The sequence below is a fragment of the Tiliqua scincoides genome, chromosome 4 (genome assembly GCF_035046505.1).
Source record: "Tiliqua scincoides isolate rTilSci1 chromosome 4, rTilSci1.hap2, whole genome shotgun sequence".
In the NCBI taxonomy this organism is placed as follows: domain Eukaryota; kingdom Metazoa; phylum Chordata; class Lepidosauria; order Squamata; family Scincidae; genus Tiliqua; species Tiliqua scincoides.
Window position 1 is genome coordinate 131,719,783 of NC_089824.1, and position 19,484 is coordinate 131,739,266.

Genomic DNA, 19,484 nt, shown 5'->3' on the forward strand with positions numbered 1-19,484 from the left:
AACTCAAATACTGACAAGTTTTAATAAATCATAACTATAAATTGGTGGAAATAAAATCACGAGCACAAAAAGGGCCAGGGGAGTTAAAGTTTCCTGTGCATGCAGGAGTAATGTCATCAGTCAACCAAGCTGGGCACTGCTCATCATCACCTGGCTGGGCCAACCTCTGACACTTCAGTACTACTGATGGTGGCAGCTCCCAATGCACCACTGGAGGCAGGTGGGGTACCACAGGACCTACAGTAACTTGGTAGTGATAGTATGTGAACTGTAGAACTTGACCAATACTATATATTGCAGGGGGATCCCGGAGAGATCTTGTGTTCCTTAGCCATAGCCAGTACATCTGTCATCTGATACATCTGTCATAGCCAATACATCTGAAAATAAGAGTGAAAGCAAAAAGACCAGTGCTTGACTGCTACCAACATACAATTATGCTTTGGACTAAACACCCTAAAAATAGATGCCTTAAATTAACATCTGAGCTGTTCCAGCTTTTTATTCAGAATGAAACTAGGAAGTGATGGATATGCATACTTGGTTTAAAAAAAAAATACAGACGTGCTCACACACATACACACGCGTACGTGGATGGTTGTATATTACAAAAGGTTTTGCATCAGACCAAACCAACTCATTTGACACCAACATAGCCAGTACCCTTCAAGCTCCACATCACTTTGATGATTGCATTTTTGAGCTTTATTCAGTAGTACTCTGCATTGTTGTGGCCTTCAGCCATTGTTGAACAACTCTATGCAGTTGTTTGCCTGGAGAAAGCAGGGGTCACCTTCACCTCTCGATTAGCTCCAGCTGCACGAGGGTGTAGAGGAATTTCCTCATCCTCCATTTGTTGTTTAGCAAAGTTCACAAAAACCTATGGGAGGAAAGCAGATAAACATATAATCATAATTGCCTTCGTCTCAGTTAGCAGAAGATGCTGGAAATCCAGTATAAATCGCAAGTATAATGAGGATTAATAAAGCCACAGTGTTCAGCTTGAACATAAGAACAGCTTGGAAAAATCTTCTCTTGCAGTTCTTCTGGGTAGTGCTGAAAGACTTATCTCCTTGCTAAATCAACACTTACCTTACTTGATTCTATTATTCCAGAGGTTCCAAACTGGGGTATTGCGATGCCCCAGTCAGGGAAGCCCTGTCACTGCCCCCTTAATGGGTGGGGAAGCAGCATCAGTGGACCTCTGTGATCACACTACTGCCAGGGACAAAAGGACTGTTTTTTTTACTTACAGGGGCTTTCGCTGGCCCTCCAGAGGGGGCAGGGACCCCACAGCCACCACTGTGGGTCTCCCTGTGCATCAGAAATGCTAAAAAATATGAGTGTGACCCATTTCTGATTTTTGTTGCTAGACCAGAAGTGGGTGACAATTGCATTTTTTAACATTTCTGAGGTGTGGGGAGGCCCAGCCCACCCTTCAGAGGGCTGGTGCAGTCCCCTGTATGTAGGGAAAAAGCGCTTTCATTCCCACCAACAGTGTGAACGTGGAGGACCCATCAACACAGCCCCCCCCCCCAAGACAGTGGCCCAAACTCTCCCAGAGAGTTATGGAACCACTGTAATGCTATTTAAGATTAATTTTCACTAACTACAAATACATATAATTATATAGCCTTTATAAAATATTGTTAATCTGATCATTGTTACCTGATAATAGGCAACACTTGTAAAATATGGTATTCGTTTCTATATGGAATTTTTGCATTTCTGAAAATACAACTTGTGTTTCTGTATTACCAGTTTGCAAAAACTTACCTGATCAAGGGTAGTTTGCGAGACTGAATATTCTTCAATATTCAAGCTGTCTTTGTTGGAGAGAATCAACCTGAAGATTCTGGCCAGTGAATAGGCGCATATCTGGTACTGTAGCATGTTGTAGTGTTTTTCCCTCTGTATGCTTCCTGGAAAGTTCACTTGTATGAAGTGCTCAGCTAGGCTTGGATCTGGAGGAATTCCAGGTTTAGGAGCTTTGATTTTCATGGTGACAATGTAGCCATCTCCATATCTGTTAAATACCCATAGTTCATAAGTGACGGATTTATTACACACATTGGAATACAGGTCCAGCCTATTTATACATGAATTTTTTATACACAGATTTGACTCAACACGAATGGCCCCTGCAAATGAGAAGGAATGTGCTGATCCCTGGAGAAGGGGAAAAATGCATCCCTTTAAAATCAGTTTAAAAAGCTGAACAGTCCTTTAACAATAGCCTCTTTAATATGAGAGAGAGAGAGAGAGAGAGAGAGAGAGAGAGAGAGAGGGCAGCTGGCTGACAATCCATCAATCCTTCTCTCTCCAGTGGACCCCTCCCTTCCTGGTGAGCACTTAGCATTGGTGAAGGGAGGGGCTGAGTGTAAGCTCTCAGCTCTTTGTAAGCTCTTGGAGGAGGACTGATTGATGGATTGTCTTCTTAATGACTCTTATCTTACATCACAAAGGTCAGCAAGGCTGTTTTTAAATCACCTGAGCAAACAAACTTTGTTTTTTAAATTGATTTGCTATAGTGCGTATTTTGCCATCCAGGTGAGTGCTTGGAATGGAACTCATGTGAATGAGGCTCAACCTGTATCCATCTATCATGTACATTTATTCATGTACATTTGAAATTGGGTATTTTCAGGATTATTTTAAATGTCCAGGATTGGACTTACTGCCAGTGCAAGCTCTGCTGAAGACACCAGCTACAGCCTTGACAAGACTTAACAAGGCTTCATTGCATTCTCAGCCTTGGGCCCTGTGACCCCCCCCCCACCTCACCCAGCAGGGGATAGTGAGATGTAGGGGTGATGGCTGCCTGTGGTGGTGAGCTGTGGTCTTCCCTTGACAAGGCTGCACTTCCAGCCACAGCTGGGAGGCAGCTGAAAGGAGGCCTATGAAGACCTCAGAGCCCACCTTGGAGCATAGGATAAAGGAGGGGTTTATGATGAGAACAGGGGGAGACTTCCCACCAAGGAGGAGGTAGAACTGGGAAACGGTGGAACTGTGTGGAGGTGCGAAGGATCTCCAAAAGAAAATTCTAAGTCTTCTCACCAAACAATTCCTAGTGTTCTTTGAAGGAATGACAATTGAACTGGTATAAAAATTATGTAAGTTTTTAGTGCAGATATGCCCTTAAGTACAGGTTTACCATGTTCTTGCACAGCTTCTATTAATTTAATTGGGGCTTTCATTAACAACTCAGTAGATTGTGTCCCAGGTCTTCAATACCCAGACACAGTTTTCTCCCTATGGAGACCTAATAATTATATTCAACATGAGAAATATATCCTTTGCTTACTTGTATTTGAGATGCTGTATGGAGCCTAGGCATTTGAAGGTCCCCTTAACCATGATGGCCAGGCGCGTACAGAGCGCCTCACATTCTTCCATACTTGTAAAGAGAAAAAGCATGCAACATTTCAGGTTTATAGCAAAAAAAAAAAAAAAAAATAAGACTTACAGCCCCAAGTAGGAATAGTTTATACGGAGCCTTATGATAAATGACAAACCCATAAATAGCATTGTGTCTCAGCTCAGACTTGCCATGAAGACCAAATATTTATTTATCTGAAGGAACAAACTGATACCTTTAGGATCAATGGCTTCAGTTTAGTATCCCCAAACTATAGCATTTTTCTTTGTAATAAATATATAGCTACAGGTGTTCCCCTGTATCTACAGATCTGCTATCCACAAATTCAGTTATCTGCAGATCACGGGGCGTGCCCTTGGGATACTAACAATTGTATAGAAGAGGAATTTCAGCAGGTGCAATTTTAAATTCTCTCTCTTATACAATTGTTAAAGGTCCAGGATCCCTAAAGTTGAAAGCTTGCCCATCCCTGGTTTAGAGGCTTACTGTGGCAAAGTATTTCTTTTAAAGGATACTATAAGCACGCAAGCTTGTAGCATGTGCAGGCAGGCTTCAGGTAGCCTGAATGCTTGGAAAGACCAGATAGAACATTAACAGGAAGTTAACTGGAACTCCAGAGAACTCAGCAAAGTGAGTATGAAAGCTTTAATCTTCACTTCATTAATAAGTAGGTAACTGCTAAGAATTAAATCATAATTATCACTTAATGGCTATGTTTATGATTCAGCCGAGTCTGAAAGACTATTAACATTCAGAAAAAATTATGTCTTGAAGTTCTGGTAGTCTATAATTTGAGCAATAAATGGGAGATCTCACATACGAATTGAAAAGTGCAATTGAAAATTTCAACAACAATTGAAAATGGAAAAAAACAACTACCATGAATCCCTTCAGCTTTAAAAACTTTTGCCCAGACTTGCTAGGTTTCTACCTTTGGGCAATTTTTAATGTATCAAAGCATTTCATTATGCAATATATAATCTGTAGTTTGAATTGTACATTTGTAAGAAGGAATATAGGAAGAAGGAATTAGAAATATACCACATGCTTTCAGGGCGGATGTGACCTTGGATGCCACTGCCTCTGCTGCAGTGCTCTCAGAAAAAAAAAGCCCCTTACTATGCTCCTTATGCACTTTCCTCAAACCCAAAATTCGAGACTTCCCATTTTATCTGCAGGGACCATGCATTCGTTTGCATGGTCCCTGCAAATAAAACCAGAAGTCCCACACTTGTGGGCTGGAGAAAATTATGCAAAAAGCATGGTAAAGAGGCAGATGGTCAACTTCTTCTTTGAGCAAATGAGCAGTGGATCAATGCAGCTTGCTTTTGCAGTGCTGAATGGCACCCCCAAATGCTGAATGCTTTTGCACTGCTGAATGGCCCCCTCACACATCTCACAATCCGCCACTGATTGTAAGCCACTTCAGGTCGCCCCACGGTTGGACTGCCTCTGCTTTCTCTGAGTGTTTGAATCAGCCATATATGGGAACATCTTAGATTTTGGTGATGATTCTATGTGAGCAGGTTTGTATTACCTGTGTGAGGTGAGAACCACCGCTCTTCCGTCTCTGATCACACTGACAATTGAGTTCCATAAGAAGCGTCGGGATTGAGGATCCATTCCGGTAGTTGGCTCATCCTGTAAGAAGAGTTAGAAAGCATCTCTGAGTCAGTAGAACGAGTTGTGATAATTTTTCAAGGGCTTTCCAGGCATGATAATAACTGTCCAAATTAAGTGACTGAATGGAGGCTTCACACTTGGGGATGACAATAGTTTTCAGAGCTGCAATTTTCACCAGGCTCCTACAGCAGCAAGAAAGGATTCAATATCAACATATATCCTGGTCCTGAACATGACCCCCCCCCTTCCTCTATCGCTGCTATGTAGGAGTAAAACAAATAATAAAATCAGGACCAAACCACACATTTAACGTGATATGCAGTTAGGAGTATCTCAGAGATTTTGCCGAGTTTTTGCTCTAGGGCAGTGTTTCTCAATGCTTGTCGCCTCCGTACCACTTTGCATGGTCCACCTATTGGAAGTACCACTGGAAGTAACTGGTGATTGTCATTGCCAGTTCTGGATTGGGATGCCAGATGCAACGCAACAAGCACCAGTAAAAGGCTCAGGGTGGACAGGAGGTCTTTTCTGAACACGTGAAAAGCACACGCTGGAGCCTTGCCCACCAGGCCTCCCACTGCTGCTTGTGTTGTGTTCCTTGCTGCCAGGCAATAAAGGTCTGGGGGACCCACAAGTACCACCGGCTACTGCCTCAAGTACCACTGGTTGTACGAGTTCTGTTGGTTGTGAAATGCTGCTCTAGGATTAGCCATTACCCTGGAGAGTTGCAGTGTTGGCTGTTTTGTCAGTTATCTGGTTCTCTCACTACAAAACAACTTACCAGGAGGATTAAAGGAGGACAGCCTATCAGTGCTATGGCAGTGGAGAGTTTGCGCTTGTTGCCACCACTGTATGTGCCTGCCAGCTGATCTGCATACATTGAGAGACCAAGCTTCTGTATCCCCCATTCTGCTACCTGTGGAAGATATAAAGTTTAAAGGGTTTTACTAGATATTTCAAATACTATGGACTCATTCCAGTCCACTGTGGGTATAGCATTTGAGCAGAAAGGGATCCTCACAGGACATAACAGAGTTCCATTTTCCTCCCTCCTTAGCATCTGTGCAAGGATTACTCAGCACTCCAGATTGTTTTGTAGGATAGAAGTCTCATGTGCCACCTAGATCCCTGTGTAATCCTCAGCTCATGCTTAGCAGAGTGGGTGGTTAAACCTTTGTGGGGGATAGCTCTGTTTTTCTGTGGCCTGTTTTTTCTTCCAAAAGCAAGAGCACACATCTGGTAAAGAACAACCACTTTTTAAAGTAAAAGGTTTACAAAATGTTGTACAAAATGCACTGCTGTTGGAGGAAGTGGAAGAATGTGTGTGCACCTCTTCTTTGGTGTTTAAAGTGTTACAACTGTTCTCCTATGCTTGAATGGTATTCCCCAAGGGCTTGGCTTCTAAAATGGAAGACAGACACAGGCACACACAATTTTGATGATCACAGATACAGACCATAAATGTTCGCTAGTACTGATGTCACAAACGATAGCTACCAGAGTCAGTTCCCTGGTCACACTTGCACACTATGCTCACTGTCTCAGTGGATGCTCTAGAGTTGGAGGAAAATGTATATCTTTCTAACAACAAAATATTGAGACTTAAGCACTGGGAAAATGCTAGCAAAACTCTGTAGCCAGTTGTTTGAAGCACAACTTCAATGAAAGGCATTTGGACCTTGTACAACAAATACATCAATTATTGCACAATAACTGATCTATTAACTGTTCAGAAAGGTGAAGTGAAGCGGATGTATGTAATCTATAAATCTATAAAGGTAAGTCATTGCTTGTTCTTTATCTGCAAGGTGCATTTGGCTTCCTCCCAGCTTTGCAATGTGTGTGACAGACAAACATTCTATCAAGATGAATTCTAAGTGAAGCAAGATGATGATGTTTTTGGTGATGCTGGGTGCTTTTTCCAAATATTTTCCTTTAAAGCACCACATGTTTATGAACAGTAATAGTTCATTCTTTAATAGTTCTTCCTTATTAAAAAAAAATACATGTATCAATTGCCCATAATTTTAGCAGCACAGAGTAGCCCTTTTATATATAGGTATCTTTGGATGAAACCTAAGAAAATATGAACAGCTCCTAATTTATCAGTCTTCATGCCTTTTCCCCCTTTAATTTAAAACAGTAACACAAAAATGTAAAGCAGAATTTTGTTTAGTGCTGCAGAAAATATTATGAGCAAATGGTGTCTGCACAAATGTTAGTTGCTGTTTGGGGTTGGCTAGGAATTGTAACTGGGAATTTGGTTTCTGGATTTTACAGTATGCAGTTGAAAAATCCAATAAAAACTTTAATACAAAAAGAAAGAAAAGAAATTGTCCTTACCCTTTTAACTTCTGCTGCTGGGACACCACGGAGATGGGCATAGAGATGCAAGTGCTCTCTCCCTGTGAGCAGATCATCAATAGCATCGAACTGTGGGCAGTAGCCCATGTTTTGATGAACATTGGAGATATGTTTCAATATACTAGAGGAAGAAAAAAAGGGGGAGAATCTCTTCTGGAACTCTAGTAATGTTCAGTCAAAGACTTTGTCAGAAAAAAAAGTTTCCAGGCATGGAAACACCTGAATGAAATAATACAAACTTGGTAATAGCCATTCCTAAAATGCAGCAAGATCCTATGGAACAGAAGTCAGGAGTACGACCTAAAAAGCAGGCTAGGTACCAAAAGAAAGTTGTAAACTCAAATCTAATCAATTTGTAATCAGCAATAGATTTTTGGGGGGAAAAAAGTAAAAATTCCATTAGCTACATCTTGTTAGTCCAAAAATCCTTCTTATTTAAGCTCTGCCACAGCTGTCTCACACTGTATAACTGAAGAATGTGCATATTAACTAATTATTGAGTCCCCAAGTCTGTTGCCTAACAGGGCAAGGTAACAACATGGTTTTTAAAACTATGGAAAAACACTACAGAGACCCATAATCAGAAATGCTTTCTGATGTGTATTTCTTTGTTATTTGTGTAGTACACAAATAACCGGTACAAGTGTAGCCGGATCCCAAAGGATCTCCTCTATGGAGAACTTGTGCAAGGAAAGCGCCCTACAGGTAGACCACAGCTGCGATACAAGGACATCTGCAAGAGGGATCTGAAGGCCTTAGGGATGGACCTCAACAAGTGGGAAACCCTGGCCTCTGAGTGGTCCGCTTGGAGGCAGGCTGTGCAGCATGGCCTTTCCCAGTTTGAAGAGACACTTTGCCAGCAGTCTGAGGCAAAGAGGCAAAGAAGGAAGGCCCATAGCCAGGGAGACAGACCAGGGACAGATTGCACTTGCTCCTGGTGTGGAAGGGATTGTCACTCCCGGATTGGCCTTTTCAGCCACACTAGACGCTGTGCCAGAACCACCTTTCAGAGCACGATACCATAGTCTTTCGAGACTGAAGATTGCCAATACAATGTGTAGTACATTACTTAAATGTAAACATTAAACACTGATGTTTAAACATGATAACACAGATGTGACCACAGAAGTCCCCTGGTAACCGTGGGGTATACATTCCTGCTCCCCACGGATACCAGAAAGCACAAATAAAATGGAACCCTATCTCCATGCCCCCCGTGCCTTTTAGTCATGTGAACTGTCTCTTGCTTTAATCAAACAAGCAGGCAGGCAGCTTCTTGCAATTACTGCATGTCTATGTGCGGGGAACCACTTATAAGCTGATCGTGGATACCAGGGGACACCTGAAAATGTTAAATTCTTAATGTGGCACTCATTTCCACCATTTTGTGTCAAGGGGCCTTCCAAGTCATTCACATAGCTTTACACCAGCATAACAGGACAGATGTAGATACACTAACTTAATGATCACTCAAATGTTTTTTGGAATGTCTTCCTAACCCATTCAGAGAAAAAAAGTTGTGTACCGCATTTCCCCCCTCCCAAATTAGTGTGGGTTCTTATTTAAGATGGAACATAAATATGATAAAAATTCAAAGAATTATTCAATCATGATTAACTGCGCAGGTCTGTAGCCTCTGAGGGCCCAATCCTACCCAACTTTCCAGCACTGATGCAGCTGTGCCAATGGGGCACATGCTGCATCCTGCGGTGGGAGGGCAGTCATGGAGGCCTCATCAAGGGAAGGGAATATTGATTCTCTTACCATGGAGTTGTATTATGGCTGCATTGGTGCTAGGAAGTTGGATAGGATTGGGCTCTGAGGCACCTATAAGGAGGGCTTTCCCCCATATCAATTGGATCAATAATCCATGTAAAGCTAATGCTTTACTAAAGGTGCTTCCTATGGAGACTTCTGTTCCTAGTTCAGTGGCTTACTACCAAGCTGCAGTTAAAGGAGAACTTGTAACAAGTAGTTACAACATGGTACAAGAAAAATGGTACTGTGAGCTATTCAGACAATTTGGCCTTTGCAATCTCCAATGTTATCCATATCTCTTCTGTAAACAGGGGAAAAGACCAGAACAGGTCAGCTCAGAGTGCATGCATTCAACAGGGCTGTGCCTATTCCACCCCCAACACCAAAAATCACATTCGGATATCTCTTTAGTCCCCACTCTCATCCAAAGGCTAGGATAAGGTTAATACTGGCAGTGCAACACCAATAGTTACTACATATTGAGACTCATCCATTCCTCACTGCTTTGGCATTTCTCAGGAACCTACCTGTGACCAGCCACTATAGCATCTCCAGATGTAACTTCAGTGTCCCCAGTCAGCATTTTGAACATTGTTGTCTTGCCAGCACCATTCACACCCAGGAGGCCAAAGCACTAAATTACAAGTTAGCACACGTTTCAATACTTTCAGAAGATTATGAAATGACAATCACTTTAAAATTGGCTACAAAGATAATGTACAACTTACCTCTCCAGGACGAACGCCAACACAGAGCTGGTCCACCGCTGGAATGCGTCTATCTGCATAAATCTAGAATAAGACGTTTTGCTTTTTAAAAAAAGTCTCCTTGCAAGACATCTATAGCTGAAGCTCCATCTGACCTTAATATCCACTTTCTGGAGGCTAAGACTGCATTGGAACAGGAGATTTGATTATGGATCTCCTAATTCCATAGCTAGTTTACTGTTAAGAGTGATGTCAAGTCAAACTTCTGCAATTGTAACTGCCCTGCTTGCAATTTTAATTTGATGTCTCACAAAATCACAGGATATACAAACAAATAGCTCAAAACAAAGAAATGTTTGGTATTAAACCCATATTTGCCCAGCTCATAGGTGTACACATTTGGTTCCTGTTGCATATATGCAATGTTAGGCAGAAATGGCTTAGGGCCCAATCCTATCCAATTTTCCAGCACTTGTGCAGCTGCATTGCAGCTCTGATGTAAAGGAACAAATGTTTCCAAACATTGAGGAGGCCTCTGTGAATGCCTCCCCATCACAGGATGCAGTGCACACCCCATTGGCACAACTGCACTGGCACTGGAAAATTGGAAAGGACTGGGCCTTTAAGCAGCATATGAATGCTTTTTTTGTCCAAGAGAAAAAGTAAATATATAAAGTATAACTCCTTCTGGAAGATTACTTTGGTCAATTCTTGTAACTTCAAGATATCAGTTTTGCTGCCTCCATTCATGATGCGTTGTCTTTCTTCTGCAACATCCTCATCATCATCAGTAACAGGAACCAGAGCATTCTGGGAAAGCCTGAAGAAAGCAGATTAGGCAAGTTATTCAAGTCTATGACTGAAGAGCAGCCTACATTAAAGACCCACAAAAGTGGTACTTCCCAAGCCAACACATCTGTTGTGACACTTATTAATTGCACACAGCTCTGAAGTTTGTATTTCAAACATACCATCTTGTGGAGATGAAATTATCTTGAATTAGGAGATTCAGAAGAAAATATGCAATACCCTCTACTGCTAGGGCAACCATGTTTTTCCCGGCAAAATCCCAATGAAATGGATTCAAGACATACTCTTCTCCTTTGGAGGAAACCAACCAAAAAGAATACTGAGTTACTGCTCAAATAAAGTCTTACCCAAACAAAAGATATTGAAGTAATATACTTCAGGTGCAAAGATATAATTAGTGTCATACTACCAAATAATAGCTAGGAAATGTCCTAAGATCATAAGGATGCCTAATGATGTTTTCATCAACATTTGGGGAGGAAAGAAAAGCAAGCCTGGCTTGTTGGAAAAACCCCCTCATTTACCCAAATACTCAGCTGCCATTTTGCACTTCAGTGCTGTGGTCAATTGGTATCAGTGTCCCCAAATGTCTACTCTATGAGGTAAAGTTTTGGCATTGTGAATCGATTCTTCAGAAGAAGTGAAAGCCAAAGGAGGTTTCCTCTCTGCCTGGGATGCCTCCTTGCCAGAATGGGCCCTGGAAACAATGTCCTTCTTTGTGGCCAGAGATGACATTCTCTCTATGAGGCATACAGCAGACATGTTGCAGAAGATTCCCTTGTAAGGATCAGATAAACTGACCGGTAAAACTCTGAGCTCCGTGAAAGTTTTGTTGCCTTAAAGTACTGGGGGAGACTCCTACTGGAGGGGACCAAACAGAAAGCCATTTGCATAGCCTTGTGTTTAAAGCAGGTAGGAAAAGTAACCCACTCCTGGGTAACCTCTATCACTGAAGAAGAATTCAATGACAGTCCTAATTTATGCATTTATCTAATCTACATCCCGCTCTTCTCCCGAATAGGCACCCAAAGCAGCTTACAAAATGTAAGAATAGTATCATAAATAATACACACACACACACACACACACACACACTTAAAAGTTTAAAAATATAAAAACAATGTAAGAATAACCAAGGAAAAAAACCCAGCAGCAATGATCTAATAATAAAAAATAAGAAAGCAAACAAAAAATTCGTAGGGTGAATGCTCCTGTGTGTTACTGCTGGGAGATGGCCCAAAGGCCAGCATAGTGCTCAAAAGTCTATTTATATATGGGACACTGAGGAATAATCCTAGGTTCTTTAATACTTACCAAATCGAGCATACACATCAGTCACAGCTTGCTTCATGGCTAAATCGATGAGCCCACGGCCCAGACAAAAATGTGGGAAGACTAGCAAGATATTTTTCAGTGTTTGATTGAATTTCAGGAGAGACTATAATGGACAGAAATATGTGTGCTAGTAAAACTCAGGTTTATCAGGGTTGTTTCTACTGTAAATAAACATTCTGAGGTTAGAGCAAGATCACATAAATTTTGATGCTAATAGCACTAATTCCCATCCCTATGAGGTCATGTAATTGAAAACTGCAAAATAGGGACAGGAAACATAGATGGTAAAGGAGTACAATTTTTCCCAGCAGTTACAAATAGCAGATCTATAAAACAGGCCAGTCCTTCCACAACACCACCTTATAACCTCTTTGAAAAGGTTCTCCCACATTCAAAAGGCATGTGGATGCGGGATAACCTGTGAATATTATATTTACCCAGGCACTCCCCAAGAAGGACACGAGACAGAGGCTTGGGATGACTGTAATTTATTGAATTAATAAAAATAACTTGCAGCAGGGAAAAATTGAGCTAGTAAAAATCCCAAAGCGTGCTGGTCACAAAGAGCTTGGAGGAAAATGGCACTAGCCATTTACCTCCCCCGAGACCCCATGGACATGACATCCTGACTCCAGGTGTCACCCCATCAGAGGCAGGGTTAACCTATCCCAGCCAACCCCAAGGGGTCGAGGCAGCTGGCCAGCACTGACCTGCACAGGCTAAGCCGTGAGCTGGCCCTTGTTTAACCAGCCAGGGTGCTCACCAGCCAGCCTCACTAACCCGGACAAGTGTTGTCAGGGCGGTCCTGGCTCACCCCCTGACCTTGCTTACCTCAGCATGCACTCCACCCCCATTCCTGGCTACCCAACCAGCACGCCACCTGCCCCACCAAGGGAAACCTTTAAAGAACTACATCTATAACACCACGCCCAAATACCAGTCCAGGGTAGGCGAAAAAACCAATAACCACAGCCAATCAGTTACCAGCCAAAAATTCCTACCCGGCCCCTACATAGAGCAACCAGCTACTCTCAGACTGTACACAGGGAAGGCGGGTGCGGCATGCTGAAAAGGCATGGACTGAGGCTGGGGAGACCTTTCTGGTTCCAGCAACAGCCATACCATGCCCCAACTGATCAGCAGCCAATTAGTTGCCTCAATTTTCTGGCCTCTGCCCCAAGCCCAGAGGAGAAGGCTGGGCAAAAGGCACCAGGCTTTAAGTGTCCCTGTGCAAATCTGGATTCTCAGAAGGCATTTGACACAGTCCCAAATTACTTACTGGGTTGTTCTCAAAGAGTTCCAGGATAAATGTAATGGCACTACTGTTGATACCAATGAAGAGGTTAATGCAAGACAAGGCAACATAGGCAGTGCTGGGAATGCTGAAGATGCCAGATGCTGGGTACATCATTGGGATTATGGCCCATCTGCATGCAAAAGATAGGGGGGAAGGGGTGTAATAAACCCAGCAGTGCTCTCCTGTGGTGAAGAAACTGTCACTGATGAAGTTAATTAAGTCAGACTAGCTAACCTTACTACACTGCTTCTTTAAGGAACCAGGGAAGTTGCTAACAAAAAACTGAATTCTTTGGCATAGCTTCTCTCAAGGTCCATTTGCACATGCATGTTTGTCATTAAATGGTGGCCTGCATGTGTGAATGAACTATCACTGATAAAACACTACAGAGAGAATGTCCATATCGCCTCACCACAATGTTTGTCATTGGAGCAAGTTCTATCTGTTCATCAGCAAGATATAAAGATCTCATTCACACAAACAGCAACTGAGTTGTAAAATGGTTCCAAACTGTACCAGATCAGACTGCAGGTGGCGGATCACGTGGTTGATTGCTTATCCATTTCCTGCACACAGAAAACTAGTATCTCATAGAGAAAGGTACACTAGAAATTTCAGGGACAGATGAACTGGATTCATGTCTGGATCCACTACTGCCTCACACCCCAAAAAGTCTCTTTATTGACCATGTTCCTTCTTGTGTGATCCTTTTAGTCAAAACAGGAAGTGTGAGTCATGCTGGGAACTCTCAGTGGGCACGGAACTTTCTGTTGTCTTTAAAGGACTGCAAGGAAGGAGCCAAGTAAACAGCTGTTTCTCCCCCCTCTTAGATTGCACCTTCCTTGAATGCTCCTTTTAAGTTTAAAGGGGCTGTGTGAGGAAACGTGTGAGGTGAGTGGGTAGGAAGTGGATGTTTTGTTTCCCTCTTGATAAAAGTGACCAGGAAGTGAACTGTTGCAGTTTGGTCCATGACAGGCTGGAGGACCATGCAAAGAAGGTAAGATGTGGGGACATTCTCTTATATTTCACAGGGGGAGAGTAACTGTTCCTCTTCATGCCAACACATTTCCCATGGCTGTTTGCTGGTTTTTCTTATGCATCTTTCTAAATTGGGAGTTCCTTTGGGACAGGGAACCATTGATTTATTTGACTTTTCTTCATAAACTGCTTTGTGATTTTTTGTTGTTGCTGAAAAGTGGTATATAAATATTAAACATCATCATCAAGAGTAGCTGCCACAATCCAAATTCAGAGAAGATGCCCACCTTGGGAAAAAGAAAAACCTCTTCCAGGTGAACACAGAATTTTAGAGATTTTAGATATTTTCCTAAGTATTTTCCCTTAAAAACCCAACAGTAAGCAATAGCGGAATGTGGGCAGTCTGAGAGATGTGCTTCCTCTATATTTCTCATGGCAAAACAAAAATGGGAGAGCACAAAATGTTAATGGCAAGGAACAAATAAAACAAATTGAAAATAAACAAATCCGGATGCAGCTAAAATACCGCAGACACAGTTTCAATTTCAGTTTATTCATGTTATCCAGGCTTCCAGACCTCAGAAACCCAAGGCTGCCAAGGAGATGGGCACAACCCAGGTTGAGCATCCAACACTCCAATGCTAGGCTAGGACAATTGAACACAGAGGATTTTCTGTGTTTGTTTTTTTCTCCTGGTTTTTATAACCAGTGGGTTCTGGTTACTTTTTCTGAGGGATTGGATGTTTGGAGTTTGAATTTCCCATTCTTGAATGTCAGATGGGCTTCAGGGTCAAGTTGCTTAAGGTACAGTTTGCTCACATTCCTTTCTCCTTCTGAGAAGAAAAGGACCAACAAAATGGTTCAATAACTGGCACAACGATGCCATAGTTGTCTCCAGTGAAGCGAGACTCGTATTCTTATGGGATCCTCCCCTGTGACAACCAAGTCTATTTGCAGTTTTCAGGAGCATCTGAATGTTTCTAACAACATGCAGTTCCACCTAGACATTCCTCTCATGATCTTCTCATGACAAGCATTTTTCAGAACCTAGGTACCCACTAAAACACAAAACTTTTCAATGCTATGAATATAGGTTCCAGAATTAATGAAGTATCCTGGTTACTTACCCATATAGAAGTAGCAAGGTAATAAGTGCAGGAAGGTTGCTTGGGGAAGTGTATGCTTTCTTCTTGAAACCTATGAATATTGCCACTACCAGGCCAGCACTTACAGTATAATTCATCTAGTACAGAAACAAACAAAGAAAGCCTGATGAAAAACCATAAGTCACTTAGAGCCCTGCTCACAGATCTGTATCAGCTTCCCCAGTATTTTGGTATTTTGTGGAATTCTTGCTCCTTACGCTTACTGCTTCCTCTTAATAAGCCTTCCATAAGGGCCTTAAAACATTTCCCTTTAGACTAGCCTTCTGATTTTATTTTGGTCATTTAATATGGCAGGTTTTTATGGATGTCGTTTTATAGCTGTTCTGTATTTTATTTGCTTTGCACTTTTTATCATGAGGCGATTTGCTGCTAGTTCTTTAAACGTTTACATTTTTGTATTAGATTTATTAGACTTATGTTCTTAATTATTTATGATATTGTTTTATATACTTCTACGTCAGAATGCCAAATTCAAGGAAGTGGCAACAGGATGCAAATATCTTGTTGTCTTGTCTAGCTGGACTAGATGGGCCTTTGGCCTGAATCAGAGGGACTCTTCTTATGTTTGAAAGTAGCTTTGGGTGCTCATTTGGGAGAAAAGCCGGGTATAAATTCAAGAAATAAAATTTTCCAAGACGCACTATGCAAATTTATGTGTATTATGCACTACCCTTGGAACCTGAAAGCTGCCTATAAAGAGAAAGAAGATATAATGGCCAGTTTGCACATGTGATACACACAGTTCTCGCCTACGGAGGAGGACCAACAGATTGGTAATCTTATCAGAGTCTTATAAATATGAATAACATTTACCTTATAGATTCAAAATAGTTAATACTATCAATTAGCAATATGTTTGCAACAAAGCAAAACACAAATGACACAATGCTAAACCAGCTAGCCCCTTTTGGTGACATGACAGTGCCAGGGCTTTGGTTAGCTGCTGCTAATCAAACAGCAGTTGTTGCAAACTTCCCTGTTAAAACTGGAGCTGTGAATCAATACTAGATCACTTCCTGTAGGGTTTAAGTTACTTACTATGTCCCAAAGGAAATTGGTACACCAGTAAACAGAAGGGGTCACACCACTGACAAACTGGAGGTGCTTGGCTTTTGTCACCCGTTCTTGGATCAGATATAGGACAAAGCTTGCTGGGATGAAGGACATGGCAAAAATCACACAGATTGAAACAACAGCATCTACCGAAGTGGTCAACCTGCAACAAAGAAAGTGGAGGGACCAGGAGTAAACAAGAACAAAATAAACACAGATTGTCATAGGAGACTCTCCGTGCCGCGCAATTAGGTCAGAACTAGACACGATGGAAAATGCATGGCTGCCATTGAAAACAGCAGTCTTCCTCTGCCTCTCTTCTCTAGTAATATTTAACACGTGTACACAGGATGTGACTGCTGAATTCCCAAGGGTCCACTTTGTTGGCTACCGTTTGTAGGGGTTGGTCACATCATGGCACACATTTTGTCCATGTAGACATTATTGGCAAAAGGAGGAGGATGCTTTTAGTGGCAATTATGCATCATCTCCCATCATTCATTTATTCACATGCTGCTTTTCAAACATAACAGTTCTCAAAGCAGTTTTCCTGCCTACTTCTAGTCTCAGTCACTAAAAATAAAGATCACCTTGAGATCTAGCTATAACTATGCTATTATACAAATCATTATCAACCATTTTGTGGAACCTGTGGTGCTTTCAAAGTCTAGCTATTAAAAAGTACATAAAAACAAGCAAAAGTTCACTTGAAGTCGTCAGAACAATTATATTTCATAATGGCAGTAAAAAGAAAGTTTAAAAATAAGAATGTTTGAAGAAGGCCAGTCGAAGAGCAAATTTTAATGTTAAAAACACCATTCTGTACAAATTCAAGTGGGACAACATTTCGGGTGATTTCTACGTATAAATCAATCTAGAGAAAATTTCAGGATCTAATCTCCAGAAAGAACCAGTTTACTATGTTTGGTTTGAATTACATACTACCTAATATGAATTAGGTGCTACTTAATATCTCCGGTGAACTGACATGCATTTCCAGAATACAGTACACGGAAACATTTTACAACATTCTCAGTTTTTAGAAGAATTGTACTGTACTTGTTACAACTTATTTTGGAAAACTGTAGCTCAAGTTACAATTTATTTGAAAAATATTTTGCTAGTATTTAATCTTCTCCCTTTTAGAGGTTGACTAATAGGTTTCTCTCAGTACTGCCTCCCTTTCATATAATTTAGGATTGCTTAGGACAAAACTACATGTTAAAAAAACATATATTTTAACCCTGTGTATGTATGTGCATTTTGAATTTAAACAGTAAATGCAAAAGAGACCTGATCAGGATTGGAAGTGTTTAGGAAGAGGGTATTTAACTCTTTCTCACCATCCTGCAGTTCTGACAAAAATATTCCCTTGTGAAGCTGCTGTTCAACCTGATATATTTTCATCTACTCTGTTTTACTCCACTAGAACCACTGGAACCTTCCCTTCTGGGTTAAACAGCAGTATTAGAAGACAATTTTCACTGGGACCACAGCTCAGTGGGAAAGGGTTAACCACTCCACTCTACACACTCTGACCCCCAACCTGATCTCCTTCATGGCTGCTGTTTAACTTGGGGGGGGGACGACGACACACAAGCACCCAGTGGCAAACAGCAATTTAGGGCACAATCCTAACCCACTTTCCAGCACTGACATAAGGGTAATGCAGCTCCGAGGTAAGGGAACAAACATTCATTTATTTTGAGGAGGCCCCCATTATTGCCACCCAACTGCAGGATGCAGCACACGTTCCACTGGCATTGCTATGCCAGTGTTGGAAAGTGGGTTAGGATTTGGGCCTTAATGTAACCTGTAGTTTTGCCCTTGGTGTTTCTTTCACATGAGAAAGGAGAGATAGGATGATGTTGCTAACTGTTTTTCAGACTTTATGTCTTTAAGATTCCATCTGAACCTTCCTCACTTTCCTGAACTGCCACTTCTTGGCCACATTGACAATGCAGAATGGGATTTGTCATCCCACCCCACCCTCCATTTTTTTGAAGATAATCTTTGTCCTAAATGGAAGGATCAGTTCTCATCTCCAAAGGAATTAAGGAAAAACTTTTTTTGTTTTTGCTCTGAGTGTGTTGGCAACCTTCAGTCTCAAAAGACTATGGTATCGCGCTCTGAAAGGTGGTTCTGGAACAGCGTCTAGTGTGGCTGAAAAGGCCAATTCAGAAGTGACAATCCCTTCCATACCGGGAGCAACTGCAGTCTGTCCCTGGTCTGTCTCCCTGGCTATGGGCCTTCCTTCTTTGCCTCTTAGCCTCAGACTGTTGGCCAAGTGTCTCTTCAAACTGGGAAAGGCCATGCTGCACAGCCTGCCTCCAAGCGGGCCGCTCAGAGGCCAGGGTTTCCCACTTGTTGAGGTCCATCCCTAAGGCCTTCAGATCCCTCTTGCAGATGTCCTTGTATCGCTGCTGTGGTCTACCTGTAGGGCGCTTTCCTTGCACGAGTTCTCCATAGAGGAGATCCTTTGGGATCCGGCCATCATCCATTCTCACGACATGACTGAGCCAACGCAGGCGTCTCTGTTTGCTCTACACTCAAACTAAAATATCATACTTTTATTAGCATAACAACTGGTTAGCTTCTCTCTTTCCAAACTATGTCCACCATGGGCAAACAAACAAAAACTAGAATAATAAGTGAATATAGCTTACACAGTGATTTCAGAGAGTTGTTCCTTTGTGAGGTTCAATGGATGGTTGATAGCAGTTATCCCATATTCCTCAGGGTCTTTGGTTTTGTGCAGATTGGCTCTCAGAATTGCATTGTTGGCTATATTGAGAAAACTGACCATGGCATGCCAGCCTTTGTTGTTAAACCACACCTTCAACAGCAAGATAGCCAATTAGCAAATTCAACTAGCCTACGGCAAATAGAATGCCTGCTTCTTGTTTATTTCATCAGTTAAGTATATAAGTGGAAATGTCCTGAGTTGTGTGCACATTGCCATATAGTTTCACGTATCATGAAGTAACTCCAAACAAAGAAGGGAAATCTCACCC

General features: G+C 41.8%; 1 protein-coding gene across 1 annotated transcript in view; it reads right to left on the minus strand.

Moving 5' to 3' along the window:
- Window positions 1–757: 757 nt before the first annotated feature.
- Window positions 758–19,484, minus strand: part of ABCA4 (ATP binding cassette subfamily A member 4) — a 126,718-nt gene continuing 107,991 nt past the window's right edge. Inside the window, exons 36-50 of the mRNA XM_066624558.1 lie at window positions 19,137–19,306; window positions 16,456–16,633; window positions 15,379–15,494; window positions 13,256–13,403; window positions 11,956–12,079; window positions 10,803–10,932; window positions 10,531–10,651; window positions 9,853–9,915; window positions 9,652–9,758; window positions 7,346–7,487; window positions 5,784–5,918; window positions 4,917–5,020; window positions 3,305–3,397; window positions 1,777–2,026; window positions 758–880 (exon numbers count right to left, since the gene is read on the minus strand). Coding sequence (XP_066480655.1) covers window positions 758–880; window positions 1,777–2,026; window positions 3,305–3,397; window positions 4,917–5,020; window positions 5,784–5,918; window positions 7,346–7,487; window positions 9,652–9,758; window positions 9,853–9,915; window positions 10,531–10,651; window positions 10,803–10,932; window positions 11,956–12,079; window positions 13,256–13,403; window positions 15,379–15,494; window positions 16,456–16,633; window positions 19,137–19,306 — 2,004 coding nt within the window. The remainder of the gene's footprint in view (window positions 881–1,776; window positions 2,027–3,304; window positions 3,398–4,916; window positions 5,021–5,783; window positions 5,919–7,345; window positions 7,488–9,651; window positions 9,759–9,852; window positions 9,916–10,530; window positions 10,652–10,802; window positions 10,933–11,955; window positions 12,080–13,255; window positions 13,404–15,378; window positions 15,495–16,455; window positions 16,634–19,136; window positions 19,307–19,484) is intronic.